This window comes from Budorcas taxicolor, chromosome 6, assembly GCF_023091745.1.
Source record: "Budorcas taxicolor isolate Tak-1 chromosome 6, Takin1.1, whole genome shotgun sequence".
NCBI classification, from domain to species: Eukaryota; Metazoa; Chordata; class Mammalia; order Artiodactyla; family Bovidae; genus Budorcas; species Budorcas taxicolor.
The window spans coordinates 84910490-84938325 of record NC_068915.1 but is presented as its reverse complement, the minus strand read 5'-3'; the positions used below and the strand labels follow the sequence as shown (position 1 = coordinate 84938325).

At 35.4% G+C, this 27836-nt stretch overlaps 1 protein-coding gene across 1 annotated transcript in view; it reads left to right on the top strand.

Annotated features, from left to right (window-relative positions):
• The first annotated feature begins 13017 nt into the window (after positions 1-13017).
• The window catches only part of LOC128049854 (UDP-glucuronosyltransferase 2C1-like), a 35263-nt gene continuing 20444 nt past the window's right edge, over positions 13018-27836 (top strand). The window contains exons 1-3 of the mRNA XM_052642174.1: positions 13018-13738; positions 18905-19053; positions 20586-20717. Coding sequence (XP_052498134.1) covers positions 13018-13738; positions 18905-19053; positions 20586-20717 — 1002 coding nt within the window. The remainder of the gene's footprint in view (positions 13739-18904; positions 19054-20585; positions 20718-27836) is intronic.

Genomic DNA, 27836 nt, shown 5'->3' with positions numbered 1-27836 from the left:
GTGCTCTGCCTATGTTTTCCTCTTAGAGTTTTATAGTTTCTGGTCTTTAACCAATTTTGCTCTTTAACCAATTTTGAGCTTATCTTTGTGTATGGTGTTAGAAAGTGTTCTAAATTCATTCTGTTACATGTAGCTGTGCAGTTTTCCCAGAACCATTTATTGAAGAGGTTGTTTTTGTCCCATTGTATTTTCTTGCCTCCTTTGTCAAGATAAGATACCCATATGTGCATGGGTTTATTTCTGGGCTTTCTATCCTGTTCCATTGGTCTATATTTCTGTTTTGGTGCCTGCACCATGCTGTCTTGATGACTGTAGCTTTGCAGTATAATCTGAAGTCAGGAAGCTTGATTCCTCCAGCTCCATTCTTCTTTCTTAAGACTGCTTTGGCTATTTGGGGGTCTTTTGTGGTTCCATATGAATTGTAAAATTTTTTGTTCTTGTTCTATGAAAAATGCCATTGGTGATTTGATAAAGATTTCATTGAAACTGTAGATTGTATTTGGTAGTATAGTGATTTTCATAATATTGATTCTTCCTGCCTAGGAACAAGGAATATCTCTCCATCTGTTTATATCATCTTTGATTTCTTTTATCAGTGTCTTAAAATTTTCTGTGTACAATTCTTTTTTCTCGTTGGGTAAGTTTATTCCTTGATATTTTATTCTTTTTGTTGAAACGGCAATTGGATTGATTCCTTAATTTCTCTTTCTGATTTCTCAGTGTTATTACATAAAGATGCAAGTGATTTCTGTGTATTGATTTTGTTTCTGCAACTTTGCTAAATTCACTGATTAGCTCTAGTAATTTTCTGATACTATTTTTAGGGTTTTCCATGTACAGTATCATGTCATCTGCAAACAGTGAGAGCTTTACTTCTTTTTTTCTGATCTGGATTCCTTTTATTTATCTATTTTTTTCTACTCTGATTGCTATAGCTAGGACTTCCAGAATTATGTTGAATAATAATGATGAGAGTGGACACCCTTGTCTTGCTCCTGATCTTAGAGGGAATGGTTTCAGTTTTTCACCATGGAAAATAATCTTTGCTATAGGCTTATCATATATGGCCTTCACTGTGTTGAGGTAGATTCCTCCTATGCCCATTTTTTAAAGAGTTTTCATTATAAATGGGTGCTGAATTTTGTCAAAGACTTTTTCTGCATCTGTTGAGATTATCATATGGCTTTTATCTCTTAATTTGTTAATATGATGTATCACATTGAATGATCTCTGTATATTGTAGAATCCTTGCATCCGTGGAATAAACCCAACTTGATAATGGTGTATGAGCTTTTTTATGTGTTGCTGAATTCTATCTGCTAAAATTTTGTTGAGGATTTTTTCATCTATGTTCATCAGTGATATTGACCTATATCTTTTTTGTGTGTGTGTTGTCTTTGTTTGGTTTTGGTAGAAGGGTGATATCTTGTAGAATGAGTTTGTAAGTGTTCCTTCCTCTGCATTTTTTTGAAGGAGTTTTAGGAAGACAGGCATTATCTCTTCTCCAAATATTTGATAGAATTTTCCCGTGAAGCCATCTGGTCCTGGGCTTTTGTTTGGGGGAACTTTTTTTTTTTTTTAATCACAGCTTCAATTTCAGTGCTTGTAATGGGGTTGTTCATAATTTCTATTTCTTCCTGGTTCAGTCTTGAAAGATTGGATTGAACTTTTCTAAGAATCTGTCCATTTCTTGCAGGCTATCCACTTTGTTGCCATATAGTTGTTCATAATAGTCTCTTATAACCCTTTGTGTTTCTGCATTGTCTGTTGTAACCTCTCTTTTTTCATTTCTAATTTTGTTGATTTTATTCTTCTCTTCTTTTTTGATGAGTCTGGCTAAAGGTTTGTCATTTTGTTTATCTTCTCAAAGAACCAGTTTTTAGTTTTATTAATCTTTACTATTGTTTCTTTCATGTTTTTTTCGTATTTCTGCTGTGATCTTTATGATTTTTTTCCTTCTACTAATTTTTTTTTCTTCTTCTTTTTCCAGTTGTTTTAGGTGTGAAGCTAGATTGTTTATTTGATGTTTTTCTAGTTTCTTGAGGTACGGTTGTATTGCTATGAACTTCTCTCTTAGAACTGCTTTTGCTGCATCGCATAGGTTTTGAGTTGTCATGTTTTCATTATCATTTGTTTCTAGAATTTTTTTATTTCCCTTTTGATTTCTTCAGTAACCTATTAATTATTTAGAAACGTGTTGTTTAATTTCCATGTGTTTGTGTTTCTTCCAGCTTTTTTCTTCTAATTGATACCTAGTCTCCTACTGCTGTGGTCAGAGATGCTTGATATGATTTCAATTTTCTTAAATTTACTGAGGTTTGATTTGTGACCCAAGATGTGGTCTATTCTGGAGAATGTTCCACGTGCACTTGAGAAGGAGGTGTATTCTTCTGCATTTGGATGGAATGTCGTGAAGATATCAATGAGATCCATCTCATCTAATGTATTATTTAAGACATGTTTTCTTATTAATTTTCTGTTTTGATGATCTGTCCTTTGGTGTGAATGGAGTGTTAAAGTCTCCTACTATTATTGTGTTACTTCAGTGTTTAGTGTTTGTCTTATTTATTGAGGTGCTCCTATGTTGGGTGCATAGATATTTACAGTTGTTATGTCTTCCTCTTGGATTGATCCCTTGATCATTATGTAGTGTCTTTCCTTATCTCTTGTAGTATTCTTTATTTTAAGGTCTATTTTGTCTGATATGAGAATTATTACTCCAACTTTCTTTTACTTCTCATTTGATGGAATATATTTTTCCATCCTCTTACTGTCAATTTATATGTGTCTTTAGGTCTGAAGTGGGTTTCTTGTAAAAAGCATATATATGAGTCTTGTTTTTATATCCATTCAGAAAGTCTGTGTCTTCTGGTCTAAGGGTTTAATACATTTATATTTAAAGCAATTATTGATATGCATATTCCTATTGCCATTTTCTTGTTTGGAGTTGATTTTGTAGATCTTTTTCTTCTCTTATATTTCTTGACTATATAAGTCCCTTCAACATTTGTTGTAAAACTGGTTTGGTGGTATTGAATTCTCTTAACTTTTGCTTGTCTAAAAAGCTATTTATTTCTCCATCAATTTTGAATTAGATCCTTGCCAGGTACAGTAATCTTGGCTGTAGGTTCTTACCTTTCTGTACTTTAAATATATCCTGCCATTCCCTTCTGGCCTGCAAGAGTTTCTGCTGAAAGATCAACTGTTAAGCATATGGGATTTCCCTTGTATGTTACTTGTTGCTTTTCTCTTGCTGCTTTTAATAGTCTTTCTTTGTGTTTAGTCTTCGTTAGTTTGATTAGCATGTGTCTTGGCATGTTTCTCCTTGGGTTTATCCTGTCTCTTGAACTTGATTGACTCTTTCCTTTTACATGTTGGGGAAATTTTCAACTATCATCTCTTAAAAAATTTTCTCACACCCTTTCTTTTTCTCTTTTTCTTCTGGGACCCCTATACTTTGAATGTTGGTGTATTTGATATTGTCCCTGAGGTCTCTGAGATTATCCTCACTTCTTTTCATTCTTTTTACTTTATATTGCTCTTCAGAAGTTATTTCCACCATTTTATCTTCCAGCTCACTGATTCCTTCTTCTGTTTCAGATATTCTGTTATTGATTCCCTCTAGAGTATTTTTAAATTCAACAATTGTGCTTTTTTTCTCTGTATGATTATTCTTTAATTGTTCTAGTTCTCTGTTAATTGATTCTTGTACTTTTTCCATTTTGTTTTCAACGTTTTTCATCATCTTAACTTGATTATTCTGAATTCTTTTTCAGGTAGTTTGCCTATTTCCTCATCATTTATTTGGACTTCTGTGTTCCTGCTGCTAAGTCACTTCAGTCGTGTCTGACTCTGTGTGATCCCATAGATGGCAGCCCACCAGGCTCCCCCGTCCCTGGGATTCTCCAGGCAAGAACACTGGAGTGGGTTGCCATTTCCTTCTCCAATGAAGGAAATGTGCTTCTAGTTTTTTCCTTCATTTGTGTAGTATTTCTCTGCCTTTTCTTTTCTTTTCTTTTTTTTTTTTTAGCTCATTTTGTTTGAGGTCTCCTTTTCCCTGGCTTCAAGATTGAATTCTTTCTTCCTTTTGGTTTCTTCCCTATGCAGATGACACCACCCTTATGGCAGAAAGTGAAGAGGAGCTAAAAAGCCTCTTGATGGAAGTGAAAGAGGAGAGTGAAAAAGTTGGCTTAAAGCTGAACATTCAGAAAACGAAGATCATGGCATCTGGTCCCATCACTTCATGGGAAATAGACGGGGAAACAGCGTCAGACTTTATTTTTGGGGCTCCAAAATCACTGCAGATGGTGATTTCAGCCATGAAATTCAAAGACACTTACTCCTTGGAAGAAAAGTTATGACCAACCTAGATAATATATTCAAAAGCAGAAATATTACTTTGCTGACTAAGGTCCACCTAGTCAAGGCTATGGTTTTTCCTGTGGTCATGTATGGATGTGAGAGTTGGACTGCGAAGAAGGCTGAGTACCAAAGAATTGAAGCTTTTGAACTGTGGTGTTGGAGAAGACTCTTGAGGGTCCCTTGTACTGCAAGGAGATCCAACCAGTCCATTCTGAAGAAGATCAACCCTGGGATTTCTTTGGAAGGAATGATGCTGAAGCTGAAACTCCAGTACTTTGGCCACCTCATGGGAAGAGTTGACTCATTGGAAAAGACTCTGCTGCTGGGAGGGATTGGGGGCAGGAGGAGAAGGGGACGACCGAGGATGAGATGGCTGGATGGCATCACGGACTCGATGGACATGAATCTGAGTGAACTCCAGGAGATGGTGATGGACAGGGAGGCCTGGCGTGCTGGGATTCATGGGGTCGCAAAGAGTCAGACACGACTGAGCGACTGAACTGAACTGAACTGAACGTTGGTTCAGTGGTTTGTGTAAGCTTATAGAGTGAGATTTGTGTTGAATTCTTCTTGGGTTTGTTTCCTTTTCCTCTGATGGGCAAGGCTGAGGGAGGTAGTAATCCTGTCTGCTGATGATTTGTTTTATATTTTTGTTTGGCTTGTTGTTTAGATGTACAGGGTGCTACTGGTAGTTGGGTGATGCTGGGTCTTACATTCAGGTGGTTTCCTTTGTGTGAGTTCTCACTATTTGATACTCCCTAAGGTTAGTTCTCTGGTAGTCTAGGTTCTTGGAGTCAGTACTCCCACTTCATAGGCTCAGGGCTTGATATCTGGTCAGGAATGAAGATTCCACAAGGGGTTTGTTATGGCATTAAGTAAGATTTTTAAAAATATTCCAAAAAGAGAAATCGAAAATGAATCCCTGTTGGGAGCCAGTGTGAGGAACTCCGCCCATGGCAAAGGTCATGAGGAGGAAGCTTGGCATACACAAAGGTGTGATCAAGCCTCAGGAAACCCCCTGTTCCCGAGCATCTGCCTCAAAACCAGAGTACTTTACAGGGAGCTCTCCCCCATAACCATTTCTCTCAGAGAAGGAGTTAACTTGCAGCTCCAGTTAATAAAAATTCCTGGGCGTGATAAGAGTGTTTCAACTTACGAACTCTGAAGGGTCTCTGGCCTGCCTGATCGGGCTCGTCCAGCCACATGTGATTGTTTACAGCCTCTCAACTGTGAGAGGCACGGGATGTTTTAAAACATTCTAAATACAGACTCTTTTGAGAAGTTAGAAGATTATTAGTATAGCATTAGTAGGAATTATATTGGTGAAGGGTTTTTTCATTTGTCCTGCCAATAATTACTGCTAATTCCCTGCCCTGGGTGTGACAAGGATGTCTCAGGTCAAACCTCTCTGCTGACAGACTAGCTTGTGTGACAACCTCTCAACCATAAACAGCACAGAGAGTTTGGAGTATTAGCATAGGGTTTTTTTCATTGATGAGTCAATGATTGCCATCAGGCCTCCATATCCTTAGGCACCTGGGAATATATTAATCAATGTATTTGGAATATAGAAAAGGAAATATAGTAGTTTTTAATGTTAGCAATACTAGACTTTTTGAGTTAATGAATCTTCTCTTTTGTTATAGATCACTATACTTTGTTATAAATCACTGTGTCCTTGCTATGCAAAAATGTAAATATAACTTTATCACTATCTTAAAACAAAATAGATCTTAAGGGGAACATTGATGAAGGGTTTACATTTGTTGAGCCAATACTTGCTGCTAAATCTCCATATTCCTGTCCTTATAATGAATATAACTAGCATGTAGGAGAAACAAGTGTTAACCTTTAAGATTAATCATGTTAAACCTTAGGTTAAGTAAATTCCTTTCTTGATTGTAACTCACTACACCCTCACCCTATAGGAATGCAACTTAATTTGGAGGGTGGCGCCTGATTTAAGAAAAAAATCACCCCTGGAAAAATAAGTTTTCTGGTTAACTGACCAGTATCAGAAAGGGCCGTAAAATGTCAGCAGACCTCATGGCTAAAAGATGATGAAGCTCATAAGACCTTTGTATAATTTTATATGAAGCACCTGATTGTGACAAGGGTCAGGTCTGCTGACCCCCGCGTGACTCTGTATTCATCCCTATGTATAACAAAAAGGTATATAAACAAACCTGAAAAATAAAGAAATGGGATCAGTTTCTGGAAAGACTGATTCCCCTGTGTCGTTTCTTTCTTGCTCTCCGCTTTCCTGGCTGAATTACCATCTGAAATGTGGGTACTCACCAAGCCTGCTAATTCTACCTGGCCTTCTGTGATCGGACCAGGGAGGCCTCAGTGCCTCCTCTCCTTTGGGAAAATGGAAAGACGCCTGTGGCCTACGTAGATGGTGATTGGGATTCCATGTAAACCAGTTATTCGGCCTCTTTTCTCTACTAATTCTCCTACTACACTATCTGTTTCTAATCTCCCTCTATATCTGTAATTAAGTAAGTTTTTTCCAGGACGCCGACTCTGTCCCTACCTTCGAATCACCCTGGATCCACCGGGGCTGGACCCCGGCAAATCCCTAACAGATGGAAGTTACAAAATCAGGCATATAATATTTAAAATAATGGAATATACATATATACATATACAACCATAAGCAAAATCAAAACAGTCCAACTAAATAAAGTACAGTAGATTGACCCAGCAAACAAAGGAAACCAAAAATTGCATCTACCGGTTAAGAGCAAAACTAAATAAAGCACAAACTGGAAAGCAAAGTGCCAAGAGGGGAATAAATGAAAACAAAACTAACAAATATGTTGAGAGGAAAGGAAAGAAAGAAGAGAAAGAATAGACGCAAAGTTAAATAGAGGTAGATAAAGATTTATATACATTAAAAATTAACTGCAAGGGGAAAATAACAATAGAAAAGCAAAGAAATAAATGTAAAAAAATAATTATTATTTTAAAAATTAAAATTAAAGAAGAGAAAAGAAAAAAAAAAAAAGGAAGAAAGAAAACAACAACAACAAAAGGAAAGCTCAACAGAACTGCAAAAGCCCAATGTAGAAGAAGAATTTTATACCAGCAATAAAAAATGCGACTGAGAAAAAAAATTAAAAAGCTCAAAAGCTTAATTAGATTTCATAGTGCCAATAACTGCGAGAGTCCTTTCCCTCTCTGGTAGTCACAGTCCACCTCACTTCCGTAGGGTGTCCTCCGACACTGTGCTGGTCTCTGGATCTGCTGTGGGGGCAGTTCAGATTCTAATCTGGTACGAGTCCTGTGTGTTCTTGCCTCCAATGTCCACAGCTATCAGAACTAGTGCATTCTGTTTTGTGGGAGCTCTCAATGTTCTTTAATATATTTCATAGACACAGTGTCTGCCTAGTTGGTCTTGTGGATTTAATCTGAAGTTTGTACAGCTGGTGGGAAGGTTTTGAGTCTTTTTCCTTAGCCACACTGCCCCTGGATTTCAATTGTAGTTTTATTTCCACCTCTGCATGTGGGTCATCCACTGGAGTTTACTCCTGAGGCTTCCCTGGAGGACTTGTGTCTGCCCCTGTGAGGACCAGGTGTGGAGGTGGTGCAGCTGCTTGGGTTGATGGGGTTCTGGCTGCACCAGGTACTCAGGGGAATTGCTGGCTAGGGAAGCAGGAAATATAATGCTCTAGAAGGATATGGCAACCAGTTATTGGCCAATACACTCCAGGATTCTTGCCTGGAGAACAACCCCCTGACAGAAAAGTGTGGCCGGTCACAGTCCACAGGGTCGCAAAGAGTTGGACACAACCAAAGCAACACTGTGTGCATACACATAAGATTTTTTTTGCCTGTGGCAGCTGTGCCCCAATGAGGGTTAAGCATGAAGGTGGCACAGCTGCTTAGTTTGCAGGGACACAAGTGGCACCAAGTGTGCAAGGACATGGACTGCCTCCGTTGCTGGAGTTATGGCCCCATCAGAGTCTTCCATGTTCCATGTCCAGTTCTAACTGTTGCTTCCTGGCCTGAATAGAGGTTTCTCAAGAAGCCAATCAGGTGGTCTGGTATTCCCATCTCTTTCAGAATTTTCCACAGTTTATTGTGATCCACACAGTCAAAGGCTTTGGCATAGTCAATAAAGCAGAAATAGATGATTTTCTGGAACTCTCTTGCTTTTTCCATGATCCAGTGGATGTTGGCAACTTGATGTCTGGTTCCTCTGCCTTTTCTAAAACCAGGTGGAATATCTGGAAGTTCATGGTTCACGTATTGCTGAAGCCTGGCTTGGAGAATTTTGAGTATTACTTTACTAAGTGCTAATAAAAACTATTTATTTGGAGTTTCATGACCTCTGACTCTCATAGTTAAACTAACATGCTTTAAAATATCTTTACTTAACAATTCACATGTGATTATATTATGAAATCCTGCTCAGGTTTTTCTGGATCATGATAATATAAAATGATAATAAGTAGACACAAGTTTCTTTGCTCTTCTGTGTACATTCATATATATATATATATATATATATATATATATATATATATAACCACAACATCGTGTTCTATATGTTATAAAAGTTATTCATGCAGTGTCATGCTTTGATTGTTAAACTTCCTTGCCTTTTAAGATAAGGGAAATATTTGCTTCTACTATGTTCTATATATTTTAGCAAAGATAATAATTCATCTGCAGACTCAGATCAACCATATTGCCTAAATTAATGGGAGTATCAACCATGATATTCTAAATGGTAATAGAGTAGGTCTTTAGAAGGATCTGATGCCAGTAGAGTAGAAAACATAAGTTCTGCAGTGTACATGAATTGCTATCTACCTTCTGCTTTTCAATTTTATTTTCTCCCTAGGTTCTTTGCTTCTGAATCTCATTCCAGCTCTACCATGGTTCTAGATTCTTGCTCTAAACTTTGCCAGATATACTGAGATCCTATCTCTCATTCTCAGTTCCTGCCATTTATTTCCCCACAATTTGGATGTATTTCCCTCATATACAATATCAGTGTCAAAATGACACCATGAAATTCAGGTATCTACCTTTCACACTTAATGCAATTTTCAGATGTAAATCATGATTCTGCATGGAGGGAAGCCACAACAGCTGTGTAAGTGCCCTCTATGTTGATTCAGATTCACCAGGATTTCTTCCCATCCATAGAGAAAATATTCATTCCATGTGTATAATATTTTATAAAGAAAGTTTATTTCTACAAACTCTATAATGGTTGAGAAATTTTGATCTACAAGCTATAAATGCTTTCATTTCCTCACTATGCTTAATAAAATATAAGTTCTGTTTAAGTTCTAACTTATAATGACAGAAAGCAAAGAGGAAATAAAGAACCTCTTGATGAAGGTGGAAGAAGAGAGTGAAAATGCTGGCTTAAAACTCAACATTCAAGAAACTAGGATCATGGCATCTGGTCCCATAACTTCATTACGAACAGATGGGGGGAAAGTGGAAATAGTGCAAATTTTATTTTCTTGGGATCCCAAATCACTGAAGACAGTGACATCAGTCATGAAATTAAATGACGCTTGCTCTTTGAGTGTAAAGCTATGAAAAACCTAGACAATGTATTAAAAAGTGAAGACATCACTTTGCTGATAATGGTCCATATAGTCAGACCTATGGTTGTCCCAGTAGTCATGTATGAATGTGAGATTTGGAACATGAAGAAGGCTGAGCACTGAAGAATGAAAGCTTTCTAACTCTAGTGCTGGAGAAGACTCTTGAGAGTCTCTTGGACAGCAAAGAGATAAAACCAGTCAAACCTAAAGGAAATCAACCCTGAGTATTCATTGGAATGATTGATGCTGAAGCTGTAACTCCAATACTTTGGCCACTTGATGTGAAGAGTTTACTCTTTGGAGAAGATTGAGGGCAGGAGGAGTAGGGGGTGACAGAGGATAAGATGGCTGATTGACATCAGTGACTCAGTGGACATGTGTTTGAGTAAAGTCCAGGAGATAGGGAAGGACAGTGAGGCCTGGTGTGCCCGCAGTTCATGGGGTTGCAGGGAGACAGACATGACTGCTCAACTGAAAAAAAGCATCACTTCACACCATTCAGAATGGCTATCACCAAAAAATCTACAAGCAATAAATGCTGGAGAGAGAATGAAGAAAAGGGAGCCCTCTTGCACTGTTGGTTGGAATGTAAATTGATATGGACACTATGGAGAGCAATACACATGTTCCTTAAAATACTAAAAATAGAACTCCCATAAGATCAGCAATTCCGCATTGGTCATATATTCTAAGTAAACCATATGTGAAAAAGATATATGCACTTCAAATGTCATTGCAGCACTATTTTCTAATACAATAGCCAGAACATAGAAGCAACCTAAATGCCCATCAGTAGATGAATGGATAAAGAAGGTGCGGTACATATATATAATGGAATATTACTCAACCACAAAAAGACATGTAACTGGATCATTTGTAGAAAGGTGGATTGACCTGGAGTATGTCATTCAGAGTGAAGTAATAATAAATAAATATTGGGAGATTGGCTTTGACTTATGTACCCTAACATGTGTAAAACAGATAAATAATGGGAACCTGTTGTATAGTGTAGGAGGGTCAACTTAATTCTCTGCGGTGACTTAGATGGTGGGATGGGGGTTCACAAAGAGGTCCAAAAGGGAGGGTACATATGTATATATATAGTTGATTCACTTTATTGTACAACAGAAACTAACACATCAATATAAAACAACTATACACCAATAAAATTTTTGGAAAAGAAATAAAACTATCACTGTTTATGGAAAATATGATACTATATATAGAAAATCCTAAAGATGCTATGCAAAGCTACTATATCTTAGGAATGAATTTCTTAAATAAACAAGATACAGAATTAACACAGAGAAATTTGTTGCATTTCTATATGCCAGCAATGAATGATCAAAAAGAAATTAAAGAAAGAATCCCATTATCACTTCATCAAAAAGAATAAAATATCTAGGAATAATCCTGCCAAGGGAGCAAAAGACCCGTGCTCTGAACAGGATAAGACACTGATGAAATAAATCAAAGATGACACAATCAGGTGAAAAGAATTGGAAGAATCAATATTATCAAAATTACTATAGTACTCAAGGCAGTCTACAGATTCAATGCAATCCTTATCAAATTACCAAGCATATTTTTCATAAATTAGAATTATTTTAAAAAATTATGCATACAGAAAAGTCCCTGAATGGTCAAAGCAATTTTGAGAAAGAAAAACAGAGGTGGAGGAATAAGATGACTCCCTGACTTCAGGCTTTACTACAAAGCTACAGAATCAAGACAGTATGGTACTGAGGCATAGCTCAATGAACAGGATAGAAAGTTCAGAAATAAACCAACAGACCTATTGTTAATTAATCTATGACAAAGGAGCAAGATTACAATGGAGAACAGACTGGCTATTCAATAAGTGGCACTGGGAAACCTGGATAAATACATGTAAACGAATGAAAGCAGAACATTATTTGACATCATACAAAAAAAAAAAAAAAAAAAAAACCTCAAAATGGATTAAAGACCAATGTAAGACTGAACACCAAAACATTCTCTGAATAAATTACAATGATATCTTTTTTTGATCTATTTCCTAGAGTAATGGAAATGAAAACAAAACTAACAAATGGGATCAAATTAAACTCAAAAGCTGTTGCACAGCAAAGCAGAACATAAGCAAAATGGGAAGGCAACCCTTACAGTGGGAGGAAATATTTGCAAATGAAGAAACAAGGAATTAATCTCCAAAATATTGCAGCAGGACAGATAAACCTGGAGGATATCATACTAAGTGAATAAGGAATACAGAGAAAGACAACTATCACATTGCTTATATGTGCAATCTAAAAAAAAAATGAACTTATTTACAAAGCAAAAACAGACTAACAATAAAACAAACTTATGGTTAGAAAAGAGGTAAGGTGGGGGGAGCAATAAATTGGGAATTGGGATTAGCAGATACAGGCTACTATATTTAAAATAGATGAACCAACAAGGACTTACTATATGGCACAGGAAATTCTGTTTAATATTCTGTAGCAAGTAAAGGCAAAAAGAATTTTAAAAAGAATAAATATATATACATATATATATATATATATATATAACTGAATCACTTTGCTGCACACCTGAAGCTAACACATTGCTAATCAACTATAATACAATATAAAATTAAAAATAAATCTCCCTGCCTTAACATCTCTTAAAGTATGCGTATTTCTGGCATTAAGTGATGATCTCTTCCATACCTACAATATCTAGCAGAGTTATCAGTAAAAGAAACACTACAGAGACCTTCCTGTTCAAATGAGCATTCAAATAAAACAAACAAAGAAGTTCAGAAACTTTAGCCTTAATAGAATATTCAGTCACATAATGCTGGATTTTCTATCATTACTTAGAAATTATTATGGATTTGTGTTTAAGCCTGAGTATATATTTCCTAACTCAGTGTATTAAGTTGTTTTTTTTTTTCCCATCAAAGTAGTTGCTTTTCATTTTAATCCATAATACAAAGTACACACTTCAAAGTTCAGCCCAGCCACTATAAATTGATTAGGATTGCTACGGAGAGATCTTTGGATTGTGTTTCATGCATGTGGTTTAAGCCCAGATTTAATTCGAGCAAGAGTTAACCATGAAGACTGTGAAAGGCTTTTACATCTTTTTCATCCTGCAGCTATGTCTCCTTGACTCTGGGAGGACGGGCAAAGTTCTTGTATGGCCTGTGGATTTTAGTCACTGGATTAATTTACAAGTTATTCTAGAAGAGCTTCACCTTCGTGGGCATGAGATAACTGTCCTGGTACCTTCACAAAGTCTTCTGATTGATGATACTAAGGTTCCCTATAATGTGGAGATCCTCCAGCTTTCAGTAACTAAAGAAACTTTCATGGAAGAGCTCAATACCATTCTCTATGAAGCTACGTTTGCACTGCCAAAACTCTCATGGTGGGAAATGCAAATAAAACTGGCAAACATAGGCAGAACATTTTTATTAACAACCAAAAGAGTGTGTGACAGTGTTGTCACAAACAAGGAGTTACTCAGCAGGCTACAGGCAGCCAAGTTTGATGTCTGTATTGCTGACCCATTAAGTTTTTGTGGGGAATTGGTGGCTGAACTCCTGAATATTCCATTTATATACACTTTTCGATTTTTCTATGGAAATGTCATTGAAAGACTGTGTGCTGGGCTTCCTATGCCTTCTTCATATGTTCCTGGTGTCACATCAAGACTGACAGACAAAATGACTTTTATACAGAGGCTGGAGAACTGGTTACTATATACAATGAATGACATGATATATTCATATTATGTATTTCCCGAATGGGATGAGTATTACAGCAAGGTTTTAGGTAAGAGAAATATGTATATAATAAGTATTCTTATAACCTATAAAAATGTAAATATTTATCTGACCGTATGAAAACTTACAAAAAGTATTTTAGGTGAAGAAGATCCAAGCCCCTGTGGCTACACTGTTTTGAATTTAAGAAATAATAACACTCTTTTTTTGGTTTTGTGTTATATGATTGAATACAGATAACATTCCCTCCTCCAGGGGATCTTTCCAGCCCGGAGATTGAACCCAGGTTTCCTGCATTGCAGGCTGATTCTTTAGCATCTGAGCTACCAGAGGAACACCAATGATATATCCAAGAAGGAATATTCTCTGTATTAATGTATGATTTCTTGGAGCATCTGGAAAACCCAAATCTGACAGTGTGCTTAATTTTCATAAACTTGGACTACTTCTTTGAATTTTGCTTCTCATCTTTCATAGCCTGTTTTCTTTCTGATTAACTTGTTCTTCCTAAAGCTTTATATTTATGTCCTGTGAAGGAACGGTTAATTGGTGGCCAGGTTTGCAATGTGTTGAACATGAAACTAGAAAATGAATAATGTGATTTGGTTTCATCTGCTCTTGTCTTTTAAAGTGTAAAAAAAAAAAGATTTTTTCCTAAAGGACCATGTTTCCAGATTTTGTAAATCACCTCAGTGTTTTGTTTCTGTTGTTCTATTTAAAATTGCATTAGAGGTGAAGTAGTGACTTCTGACCCTGAGCACAAAGTTTTTCTCTACTCTGATTTGATCATACCAATGTTCCGGATATTGTGGAGATCCTCCAGCTTTCAGTAACTAAAGAAACTTTTGTGGAAGAGCTCACGAAAGTCCATTAACCCCTTCTTTCATTTATTTTGAATAATTTATTTTTTATTATTTTTATGTGATTATGTTAAATAAATTTTGCATAAGAGGTAAATTACTTTTGAGAAAGAAGTACCTTTTTTACATCACTTAGTTTTTTTTAAGTGTTACTAGCATGTAACATTGTGTTAGTTTCAGTTGGTGACAAAAGATTAATCAAGAGTCAACTTAAGAAGGAAATGGAAAATTTTATTTGAGCCAATCTGAGGATTGTAACCCTGGAGAAAGTCTGTTAGGAAGATCTGAGGAATGTTCTGCACATTAGAAGTCAAAGCACTGTTACACAAATTTTTGAGGGAAAGGGTTATACGTGAAAGAGTCATCCATTAAAGCAATATATTGCCAGTTTATGTAGTCCTAAAAAGTGAGTAGTGGGTCATTGTGACCCCTTAAGGGATTAAGAAAGGGATGTTAACTCCTAACAAGCTACCTTGCTGGGGCCAGGAGGAAATTGCTTTTTTGTAGGGTAAACTTTCCTGTGTCTTCTGTGGGGATCTAGTTAATACATAATGCAGAAAAACATTGCACACTAAAATGAGGAGTGCTGGGCACTGACTCAAGTGGCAGAGAAATTTTTATGCAAAATATTTCTTGCCCTGCCTTAAAATAATTTTGTTTCATCACATGTATACAGCATAATGATAAGATATTTCTACATACTGTGAAACAATCACTGTAGATAATATCCATCACTACACATAGCTACGAATGGGTTTTTATCTGAGAACTCATAAGATCTACTTTCTTAGGACAATACAGTGTTAGTAACTATAGTCACCATGCTGTAAATTACTGGATTACTTACTTTAGAACTGGAACTTTGTACCATTTGACCACCTTCAACTACCTATTGTGACCATGCTACAACCTTAGCATCTGGCACCCACCAATTTTTTCAGTGTCTATAGTTTGTTTTAGTTTGGTTTTCTCTTAGATTCCACATATAAGTGATATATTTCCCTGTCTTACTTCCCTTAACATAATATCCTCAAGATCCATTCATGTTTAGGCAAATAGCAAGTTTTCCTTGTTTCTCATGACTTAATAATGTTCCACTCTATCTTTAATTATATTTTCTTTATCCATTCATGTATTTATAAACACTTAGATTGTTTCCATGATTTTGGCTATTGTGAATACTGCAGCAATGAGCTTAAGAGTGCAATGATCTGTTTTTGTTTATTCTATTTTCATACCCATAAATGGAATTTCTGGATCATATGGTAAAATCAAATAAAATCAAGTTATTTTTAAATTTTGAGCCACCTCCATAACATTTTCCTTATTGGCTGTACTGATTTACATTTGCACTAACTGTAAACTTGTTCGTCTCTTTTCACTACCTCCTCACCAGCATTTGTCTCTTATCATTTTGATGATAGCCCTCATAACAGGTATGAGATGTTAATTCTTTACAGTTTTGCTTTGAATTTTCTTGGTCACCAGTAATGTTGAGCACCATTTCAGATTCTTATTGACTAACTGAATGTTTATTCAGTTCCTCAGCTAACTTTTTAAAATTTAATTATTTGTTTATGTGCTATTGAATTGTGTGAGTTCCTTCTATATTTTAGGTGGCAGCACATACACAGGCATATGGTTTGCAAATATTTTCTCTGTTTTCATAGGCTGCCTTCTTATTTTGTTGATCATTTCTTTTTCTGTGCAGTATGCAGAACCTTCTAATTGGAAGTAGTTCTACTTGTTCATTTTTAATTTTTAATTTAATTTTGTTACTTATACTTTAGGTGTTACATTTTAAATTCACTGCCATGATGAGTGTCAAGAATTATTTCCCATTTGTTTTCCTTGAGGAATTTTATGGTTTTAGGTCATATATTTAAGTCTTTAATCCATTTTAATATAATTTTGTAGTGGAATAAGATCAGGGTCTAGTTTTATTCCTTTGTATGTGAATATCCATTTTTTTCAGCAAGAATTGTTTAAAAGATTATCTTCCTTCATTGAATATTTTTGGCTCCATTGTGAAATATTAGTTGAATAAATATGCATGAGTTTATTTTGGGGCTTTTAATTCTGCTCCAATGGACTAAGTGACTGTTTTTAGCTGCATTATTTTGATTACTATAGCTTTATAATAACCCTTAAAATCAGAGTGTATGATGCCTCCAGCTTTGTTTTACTTTCTCAAAATTGATTTTTCTATTTGGAACTTTTTCATTTTCATATGAATTTTTAAAAGTATTTTCCTTGTTACTTATTTTAATAGATGTATCTCTAATATCCTATCATTACTAAAAGTTGTGTTTATTCCCCAAAACTTAAAAAAGAAATATAGTTGTGATATCTTATTTTATATAGCCACTTCCTTTTTCCTTTTTTTGAGTATCTATTTAAATATTTATTCTGAGAAATTATTCAACATGCAGAAGCAACATGACTGCTTCTAATGAACTATGCCACTTGGCAATATATAATATGTTCAAAAAAGCATATTACCTAATTGGTGTCAACATGTTGTACTGAAACTTCTCCACATTTTGTGACAGAAACAGGTGCTTATATCTCTAGACTTGGCCCTATAAAATATGGGCAGAAACCATCACAAATTCATGTTCAGAGTTCAAGCTACAAGAGGCAACACCGAGCAAAGATAATTTAAAATCTCATCAAGCTGACATTTTCTGAGTCATGGATTTATCCTTGATTGATCTACAACTGAATTGAACTGGTTTACTTCTGGTCCCAGCAGTCTGACACTCAGTTTAGGGATATCTTTTCTAGTGATAGGGTATTACTCTGTCCGTGATTCTTCCATAGTTCTTATCAACTTAGAATATTCTTTGGTGGAATATATCAATAATCTGAGAAGAAGAATTAAATACTTGGTAAATAGAAGAAAGGCATATTTCTTACATATATATTAAAAAGCTACAAGATATAGAATTTAAAATTTAAAATCATCATTATACAATGCATTCCAAGTATGTTTTTCAAGTTTTAAGAGTATAACTCATAATTTACAAAATTTTTCATTAAAACATGTCATATATATGTTCAAATAATTGATGACTAAACCAGAAAGATAGCATTAATTTCAAAAAATTGAGAAACAATTTATAAACCTCTAGGTTAGACACAAAATTGGTCCAAAAAAAATCCTATAGGGCAATAAAATCATAATTTTGGAAATGATATTTTCTACCAGACTGAAATATGCCAGTTAACAATTAATTTCAATGTATTTTAACTCAAAAGTTAGAGAAAATTAAAAAACAAACAACAACCTAACGTGTGCACACATTTTCATAAAGATATGTGTTGAGTATGAAACTGGATATTGTAATCACCAGAGTCAAGCCCCTCATTTACTGAAATTTGCCTTGATCTCTTATGCAGATAGATCTTCCTAGGAGTTCAAAATCTCTTACATATTTCTAATAAAATCCTTAGCACACTTAGAACATCAAGGAGAATATTAAAAAAGTCTTGTAGTGAGAAATCAGACAGCTATGGTTTCCTCCTATTGGTGACACAGAGCACATATTTCAAAAGGACACCAACATTCTGGGTAAGGTTTGGTATACCGCAGTAGATATATAGAATTCAGAGATGAAACTCTGCTTGAAACTAAGGAAGATGATCCAATTCAGGGTCACTAATTTGAGTTCTTATTCTGTAAATATTCAGTTGGCTTCCAATTCAGTTCAAAGGAACCCTTTTGTACTGTTTGTTAACTAAATATGTCAAAATAGCAAATATTTCACCACCAGATTATTGTGCAATGCAATATCTTTACCAAAGAGGATGAAATCTTGTAAAATAAGAACTTTCCTTTACTATAGCAAGTGAAACAATCACTTTAAGAATTGTACTAAAAGTATTCAGGATGTAATTTATTTGTGACAGCACACTTGAAAACAGTAGGAAAAAGAAGGATAAAACACAAGTTGATTATCAACATAGTCAGAGACTTTTTGGGCAATGAGGATGAGATAAATTGGAATTTCAGAAGGTGTGACTCTACCACAGAAGGCTGAGGATCATTGCCTAAGTTTCTTGTACTTTCTACAAGCACATGAGTGGGTTCAGGGTTAGCTCAAGATGAAAGACTCCATTGCCAGAAAGAAAGCAACAGGCTTTTGGTTTTGCTGCATACTTATATCTGTGTTTACTTATTCATATTCTGACGACTGTGTCCTCTTCAGGGTAAAAGGCCAATTGATACATAAGCTGGGTTGCAAAGGCTCAATACTGGTCTTCAAGAATTTACTTAGAAAATTAGGTGGAGAAATATCTTCCATTTGCCATATCAGATTGTTTTCCCTCTATTATCCTTCATTTTTATTCAGGAAAACCAATCACACTATGTGCGATTATGGGGAAAGCTGACATGTGGTTGTTTCGAAGTTACTGGGATTTTGAATTTCCTCAGCCTTATTTACCTAATACTGAATTTGTTGGAGGACTGCACTGCAAGCCTGCAAAGCCCCTACCTAAGGTAATTAAACATGCTTATTATTTTCCTATAGGAGTGTTTATCTCTTAAATGATTTCTAGTTAATTATTATTAAGATTTGATTTGCAAACTGAGAATACAGAATAAAATTTAATGGTTATCGTTTTCTTAGACTATACACTACAGTCAGAAGGTGAATACCATTATTTTGGATTATGTATTATTATCTGTTTGAAGTAGTCCTCAATATTTTCTTTTCTTGTTCAAAGTCCATTCATATTCATGAAAATCTATTTTATATAAATTTTAAAATATTTTCTAGTATCTCAAGAATACCATGCTATAATTGAAAATAAAGATAAGATTATATTTTAAGTCAAGTCATCTATAAATAGAGTGTAATGGGTAATTTTATGTATTAACTTCCCTGGCTAGGTACTCAGCTGTTTAGACAAACATTTTTCTGGAAGTTACTGATAGGCTATTTTCAGATGACATTAACCTTTAAATATGTGAACCTTGAGTAAACGAATTACTCTTTGTTATGTAGATAAGCCTCATCCTATTAGTTGAAGATGTGGATAGAACAAAAGACTGAATTCTGCCAGTAGGTAACCTTCAGACTTGAATTACAGCAGTGGCTTTTCTCTGAGTCTCCAGCCTAATGGGCTGTTTTGCACATTAAACTTGCCAGCCTCTGTAACCATGTGAGAAATCCCTGAAAATAAATCTCTTACCTGGCTTTCCATTTTAAGTCTCACATATTTTTTTCTTGTCTTATTTAGTTAAGTTAGTTTTGCTAGTATTTAAATATAGGATGAAAAGATTTCTTTTTATTTCAGTTTGATTGAATATGCTGTTTTTATTTTTAACTTAAAATTATATATTTCTACTATATTCCTATAATCCTCAGAGTATGTTTTATAGGTATTTCTGCATTACTTGTCTGGTCAGGAGTTACTTGGCTACCTCATTCTTGATTGTGTTTGCGGAAGCTTATATAAAAAACAAATATAACCAAAATAAAAGAAAATGGAAAGTTAGAAAACAGAAAAAGTAAATATACCAAAATCACGCCATTGTGCTGACCATGATTCAGCAGAAAAATGAAAGATGATCTTATTAGCTTCTAAGACTAAGAACCAGAACTATTTAGCTTAAAGGTAGAAATTTGCTCTGCCACCTACTGCTGTGTAGGCTTGGACAAATTACTTAACCTTACTGAAATATGTAAATGTATACATATCTTATAAAATTATCATATATGTAAGCTATATGATACATGTAAAGAGTTCAGCAAATGGCAGAAGATAACAGGTGGTCAATAATTTGTAAACACAAACATACGTGCACAGAAACACACATACCTGAAATATGCTTTACTAAGTGAGCCTTTAGTAAAAATAATTTTTAATTTGTTTAATAACAAGTGATTTCAGGTCATCTATTATACAGTGAAATCATTAATATGTGAAAGTACAGAATTGTTCTAATTATTCAGACACATTGAGAAAAAAGTGTGACATCTATTATAACTGTAAGCTTTTATATTACAAACACTGTTTTCTTCATAGGAATTCGAAGAGTTTGTTCAAAGCTCTGGAAAAGATGGAGTCGTGGTGTTTACTCTGGGGTCAATGATCAAAAACCTCTCAGAAGAAAAGTCTAATATGATCGCATCAGCCCTTGCCCAGATTCCACAGAAGGTCAGATAATATTTTTTTCAGGAACAGTTATTTTAAAACCTCTATAAAAGCATACTTCTAAGACATAGAAAAGGCTATTGATATTGGTAATATCAATTTAAGTGAACTCTAAAGAAAAAGTATAAATGTTAAAAGGGGATATTTGATTGCTACCTTGCTTTAAAACTGGCATTATTCACAGGAAAATCTATTGCAGTATTTTCCTTAAATAACGAGGTAAAACTTAATCATTTGCTATTGTTAAATGATCAGTCAGCTTTGTACATAGGTTTTAAGGCATCCATGTAATCTAACTTTTTTTTGCTCTTCTTATATTTTCTTTAAATCTGAAGCATATAAACAAGTTACAAATAACACAACAGAGAATAAAGGAAAAGATAATGAAAATAATAGGCCCGATTTACAGAATGTCTTGGGACTATACTTCCTTATGATTAGTTTTTTTGAACGTGAGTCCTTGTTGAACCTGAAACTAAGAGCTTAGATTCTAAAAATAATCCTAGGGACTTCCCTGGTGGTTCAGTGGTGAAGACTCCACATTCCCAATGCAGGGGGCCTGGGTTCAATCCCTGGTCAGGGAACTGGATCCCACATGACACAACTGTTAACAAGATCCCACATGCTGCAATGAAGAAGCAGTACAAATAAATAAATAAAAATAAATAATTATAAAAATAATCCTAGATGAAGATTCTTCTAATAATCCTAGAAAATGAATCCTAAAAATTATCCTAAATAGCAATCCTAAATAATGATTCTTTTTTAAATTTATTCATTTTTTTCCAGATTTTATTTAATTTATTTATTTATTTTTACTTTACAATATTGTATTGGTTTTACCATACATCCACATGAATCCACCACGGGTGTACATGAGTTCCCAATCCTGAACCCCCCTCCCACCTCCCTCCCCATACCATCTCTCTGGGTCATCCCAGTGCACCAGCCCCAAGCATCCTGTATCCTGTGTCGAACCTAGACTGGTGATTCATTTCTTATATGATATTATACATGTTTCAATGCCAGTCTCCCAAATCATCCCACCCTCTCCCTCTCCCACAGAGTCCAAAAGACTGTTCTATACATCTGTGTCTGTTTTTTCTGTCTCACATTTTTTAATTGAAGGATAATTGCTTTACAGAATTTTGCTGTTTTCTGTCAAACCTCAACATGAATCAGCCATAGGTATATATATGTTTCTTCCCTCTTGAAATTCCCTCCCATCACCCTCCCCATCCTACTTCTCTGGTTGGTATAGAGCCCCTGCTTGAGTTCACTGAGACATACAGCAAATTTCCACTGGCTATTTATTTTACAGCCTTCCCTGATAGTTTACCTGGTAAAGAATCTGCCTGCAAGACAGGAGACCCCGGTTGGATTCCTGGGTGGGGAATATCCTCTGGAGAAGGGATAGGCTACCCACTCCAGTATTCTTGGGCTTCCCTTGTGGCTCAGCTGGTAAAGAATCCCCCTGCAATGCAGGAGAATTGGGTATGATCTCTGGGTTGGGAAGATTCCGTGGAGAAGGGAACAGCCACCCACTCCAGTATTCTGGCCCAGAGAATTCCATGGACTATACCCATGGGGTCGCAAAGAGTCAGAGCAACTTTCAGTTCACTTCTTCACTTCATCTATTCTACATATAGTAATGTAAGTTTCCATGTTACTTTCTCCATATATCTCATCCTCTCATCTCCTCTCCCATGTCCATAAGTCTGTTCTCTATGTCTGTTTCTCTGTTGCTCCCCTGCAAATAAATTCTTTGATGCCATCCTTCTAGATTCCATATATATACATTAGTATACAATATTTATCTTTCTCTCTCTGACTCACTTCACTCTATATAATAGGCTCTAGTTTCATCCACCTCATTAGAACTGACTCAAATGAGTTCTTTTTTATGGCTGAGTAATATCCCATTGTATATATATGTAGCACAATTTATTTATCCATTCATCTATCAATGGTCATCTAGGTTGCTTTCATATTCTAGCTATTGTAAATAGTGCTGCAATGAATATTTGGATACATATGCCTTTTTAGTTTTGGTTTCCTCAGGGTATATGCCTAAGAGTGAGATTGCTGGGTCATAGCTGGGCTTCCCTCATAGCTCAGTTGGTAAATCATCTGCCTGCAATGCAGGAGACTTGGGTTTGTTTCCTAGGTCAGGAAGATCCCCTGGAGAAGGAAATGGCAACCCACTCCAATATTCTTGCCTGGAGAATCCCATGGACAGAGGAGCCTGGCAGGCACAGTCCATGGGATTGAAAGAGTTGGACACAATTTAGTGACTAAAACACAGCACATTGTGGTTTTATTTCTAGTTTTTAAAAGAATCTCCATACTGTCCTCTGTAGTGGCTTTATCAGCTTACATTCCCACCAACAGTGCAAAAGGTTTCCCTTTCTTCCACACTTTCTCCAGCATTTATTATTTGTACACATTTTGACGATGGTCATTCTGACCGATGTGAGGTGATATCTCATTGTAGTTTTGATTTGCATTCCTCTAATAATGAGTGATGTTGAGCATCTTCTCATGTGTTTGTTAGCCATGTATATGTCTTCTTTGGAGAAATGTCAGTTTAGGTCTTTTTCGCACCTTTTTATTGAGTTGTTTGTGTTTTGGTATTGAGTTATATGAGCTGCTTGTATATTTTGGAAGCTAATCCTCTGTCAATTGTATCATTTGCTATTATTTTCTCCCACTCTGAGGGCTATCTTTTCACCTTGTTTATAGCTTCTTTGCTGTGCAAAAGCTTTTAAGCTTAATCAGGTCTCACTTGTCTACTTTTGTTTTTATTTCCATTACTCTAGGGGGTGGATCATAGAGGATCTTGTCTTGATTTATGTCAGTGAGTTCTCTGCCTATGTTTTCCTCTTAGAGTTTTATAGTTTTTGGTCTTACATTTAGTTCTTTAATACATTTTGAGTTTATCTTTATTTATGGTGTTAGGAATTGTTCTAAATTCATTCTTTTACATGTAGCTGTCCAATTTTCCCAGCAACACTTATTGAAAAGACTGTTTTGCTCCATTTTATATTCTTGCCTCCTTGTCAAAAATAAGGTAACGATAGGTGCATCAGTTTATTTCTGCGCTTTCTATCTTGTTCCATTGGCCTATATTTCTGTTTTTGTGACACCATACTGTCTTAATGACTGTAACTTTGTAGTATAATCTGAAATCAGGAAGTTTGATTCCTCCAGCTCCATTCTTCTTTCTCAAGATTGCTTTGGGTATTCGGGGTCTTTTATGCTTCCATATGAATTGTGAATTTTTCTATTCTAGTTCTGTGAAAAATGCCAGTGATAATTTGATAAAGATTGCATTGAATCTGTAGATTGCATTTGGTTGTATAGTTATTTTCACAATATTGATTCTTCCTATCCAGGAGTATGGACAATCTCTTCACCTGTTTATATCATCTTTGATTTCTTTCATCAGTGTCTTATAATTTTCTGTGTGTAGTTCTTTCATCTCCTTCAGTTCTGTTCAGTCACTCAGTCATGTCCAACTCTTTGCAACCCCATGAATTGCAGCACGCCAGGACTCCCTGTCCATCACCAACTCCCGGAGTTCACCCAAACTCACGTCCATCGAGTCGGTGATGCCATCCAGCCATCTCATCCTCTGTCGTCCCCTTCTCCTCCTGCCCCCAATCCCTCCCAGCATCAGAGTCTTTTCCAATGAGTCAACTCTTTGCATGAGGTGGCCAAAGTATGGGAGTTTCAGCTTTAGCATCAGTCCTTCCAATGAACACCCAGGACTGATCTCCTTTAGAATGGACTGGTTGGATCTCCTTGCAGTCCAAGGTTAGGTAGGTCTATTCCTAGATATTTAATTCTTTTTGTTGTAATGGTGAATGGGGTTGATTCCTTAATTTCTTTTTCTGATTTTTCATTGCTGGTATATAGGGATGTGAGTGTTTTCTGTATATTGATTTTGTATCCTGAGACTTTGCTAAATTCACTGACTAGTTTTAGTAATTTTCTGATAGTATCTTTAAGGTTTTCTATGTGTACTATCATGTCATCTGCAAACAGTGAGAGCTTTATTTTTTCTTTTCCAGTCTGGATTCCTTTTGCTTCTTTTTCTTCTCTGATTGTTGTAGCTAGAACTTCCAAAACTATGTTGAATAATAGTGATGAGAGTAGACACCCTTGTCTTGTTGCTGATCTTAGGGGGAATGTTTTCAGTTTTTCACCATTAAGAATAATGTTTGGTTTGGGCTTATCATATATGGCCACTAATCAATAATGATTCTTAAATAGTTAAAACTTTAATAATATAGTAAAAGATTTATAAGTGTACTTTATAATATTCCGGCTATATACTTTTTAATTTTTTCCTAGTTTTAGTTAAAACAGACCTTTACAACATGTTTAAGTTTCAAACAATTATGACAATTCTTATATTTATATCCAAATTCCTTTCAAAAATTGCTTTCTAGAAGTAGTATCCATTTAAACATCTAAAAGGCATTATCATAAAAATATTCAACTTTCAATTGTATTAAAATACAATGTTTAAGAGTGGTGTCAACGAAGGGTTGGAAGAACCAAAAACTGTCTCTCCAAAACTATGTTGAATAAAAATGGTGAGAGGGAACATCCTTTTCTTGTCCCTGGTCTTAGAAGAAGTGCTTTCAGTTTTAATCATTGAGAGTAATGTTTGCTATGGGTTTGTCATGAAAGTGAAAGTCATTCAGTCGAGTCTAAATCTTTGTGACTCTGTGGGTATACTCCATGGAACTCTTTAGGCCAGAACACTAGAGTGGGTAGCCTTTCCCTTCTCCAGGGGATCTTCCCAACCCAGGGATCTAAGCCAGGTCTCCTGCATTGCAGGCAGATTCTTTATGATCTGAACCACAAGGGAAGCCCAAGATTATTGGAGTGGGTAGTCTATCCCTTCTCCAGCAGGTCTTTCCAACTCAGGAATGGATCTGGGGGGTCTCCCATCACAGGTGAATTCTTTGCCAACTGAGCTATCAGGGAAGCTCTGGATTTGTCAAATATAGTCTTTATTATGCTGAGGTAGCAAACCTCTATTCCCACAGTCTACACTTTTTATCATAAATGGGTGTTGAATTTTGTCAAAAGATTTTTATGCATCAGTTAAGATGATCATATGGTTTTATTCTTTAGTTTGTTGATTTGGTGGTGTATCACATCAATTGATTTGTGTATATTGGACAATCTTTGCATCTCTGAAATAAATCCCACTTGATTATGGTGTATGATCCTTTTTATGCCTTGTTGGATTCAGTTTGCTAGTATTTTGTTGCAGATTTTTGCATCTATGTTCATCAGTGATATTGGCCTGTAATATTCTTTTTTTGTGATATCTTTGTTTTTGGTATGAGGGTGATGGCGGTCTCATATAATGATCTTCAGAATGTTCCTTCCTCTGCAATTTTTTGGAACAGTTTCAGAAAAATAGGTGTCAATTCTTCTCTAAATTTTGACAGAATTTGCCTGTAAAGCTATTGGGTTCTGGTCATTTGTTTGTTGGAACATTTTAAATCACAGTTTCAATCTTAGTACTTGTGATTGATTTGTTTATATTTTCTGTTTCTTCCTGATTCAGTTTTGGGAGACTTTTCTAAGAAGTTGTCCATTTCTTTCAGGTTGTTTTTTAATGGCATACAGTTTCTTCTAGTAGTCCCTTATGATCCTTTGTATTTCTGTATTGTGCATTGTAACTTCTTTTTTATTTCTTATTTTATTGATTTGAACCCTTTCCCTTTGCTGTTTGATGAATTTGGCTAAAATTTTATTAGTTTTGCTTATTTCTCAAAGAACCAGATTTTAGTCTCATTGATCTTTGCTACTGTTTTCTTTGTCTCTATTTCATTTATTACTGCTTTGATTATTATGACTTCTTTCATTCTACTAACTTTGGTTTTGTGTATTCTTTCTCTTGCTGCCTCAGGTATAAGGATAGGTTATTTATTTTAGTTTTTTATTACTTAAGATTGTATTATTAAAAACTTCCCTTCTTAGAACTGCTTTTGCTGTGTCCCCTATGTTTTGGATATTGCATTTTTGTTGTCATTTGATTTATTTTTTAATTTCCTATTTTATTTCCTCAGTGATCCACTGGTAATTTAGTAACATTGTTTAGCCTCCATGTGCTTGTGTTATTTTAGTTTCCACCCCCCCCCCCTGTTTTTTCCCATGGTTTCAAATCTCACAGTGTTGTGGTCAGAAACAGATGTTTGATACAATTTCAATTTTCTCAAATTTACCAAAATTTGCTTTGTGACCCAACATGTGATTTATCCTGGAGAATTCTCTGTGTGCACTTGAGAAGAAACTATACTCTGCTGCTTTCAGATGGAATGTCATAAATATCAATTAAATCTATTTAATCTAATGTGCCATTTAAGACCTGTGTTTTCTTATCGATTTTCTGTCTGGAAGATCTGCCCATTGGTATAAGTGCCCCCACTATTATTATGCTATTGTTGATTTCCCTTTTTATGGCTGTTAGCATTTGCCTTATATAGTGAGGTTCTCCTATCTTGGGTGCATATACTTTAAAAGATGTTGTATCTTCTTCTTAGATTGATCTCTTGATCATTATGTAATGTCCTTCCTTTTCTTTTGTAGCAATTCTTTTCTTAAAGTCTATTTTGTGTGATATAAGTATTACTACCTCAATTTTCTTTTACTTTCCATTTGCATGGAATATCTTTTTCCATCTCCTCACTTTCAATCTGTATGTGTCCCTAGGTCTAAAGTAGGTATCTTGTAGACAGCATATATATGAGTCTGGTTTTCTTTATCAATTATCAGTCTAGGTCTTTTGGTTAGAGCATTTACTACATTTGCATTTAAGATAATTATCAATATGTATACTCCTATTGTCATTTTCTTAATTCTTTGGGGTTTGTTTCCACAGATTGTTTCTTCCTTTCCTTTTTGCCCATCTTGTCTTGTGGCTGGATGATCATATTTTGCTTTGTGTTTTGATTGTTTTTTCTCTTTTATATGTGAATCTATTGTAGATTTTGCTTTGCATTTCCCATAAGATTTTGATATAGCAGTCTATATATATACAGGGGTCTTCCCTGATAGCTCAGTTGGTAAAGAGTCTGCCTGCAATACAGGAGACCC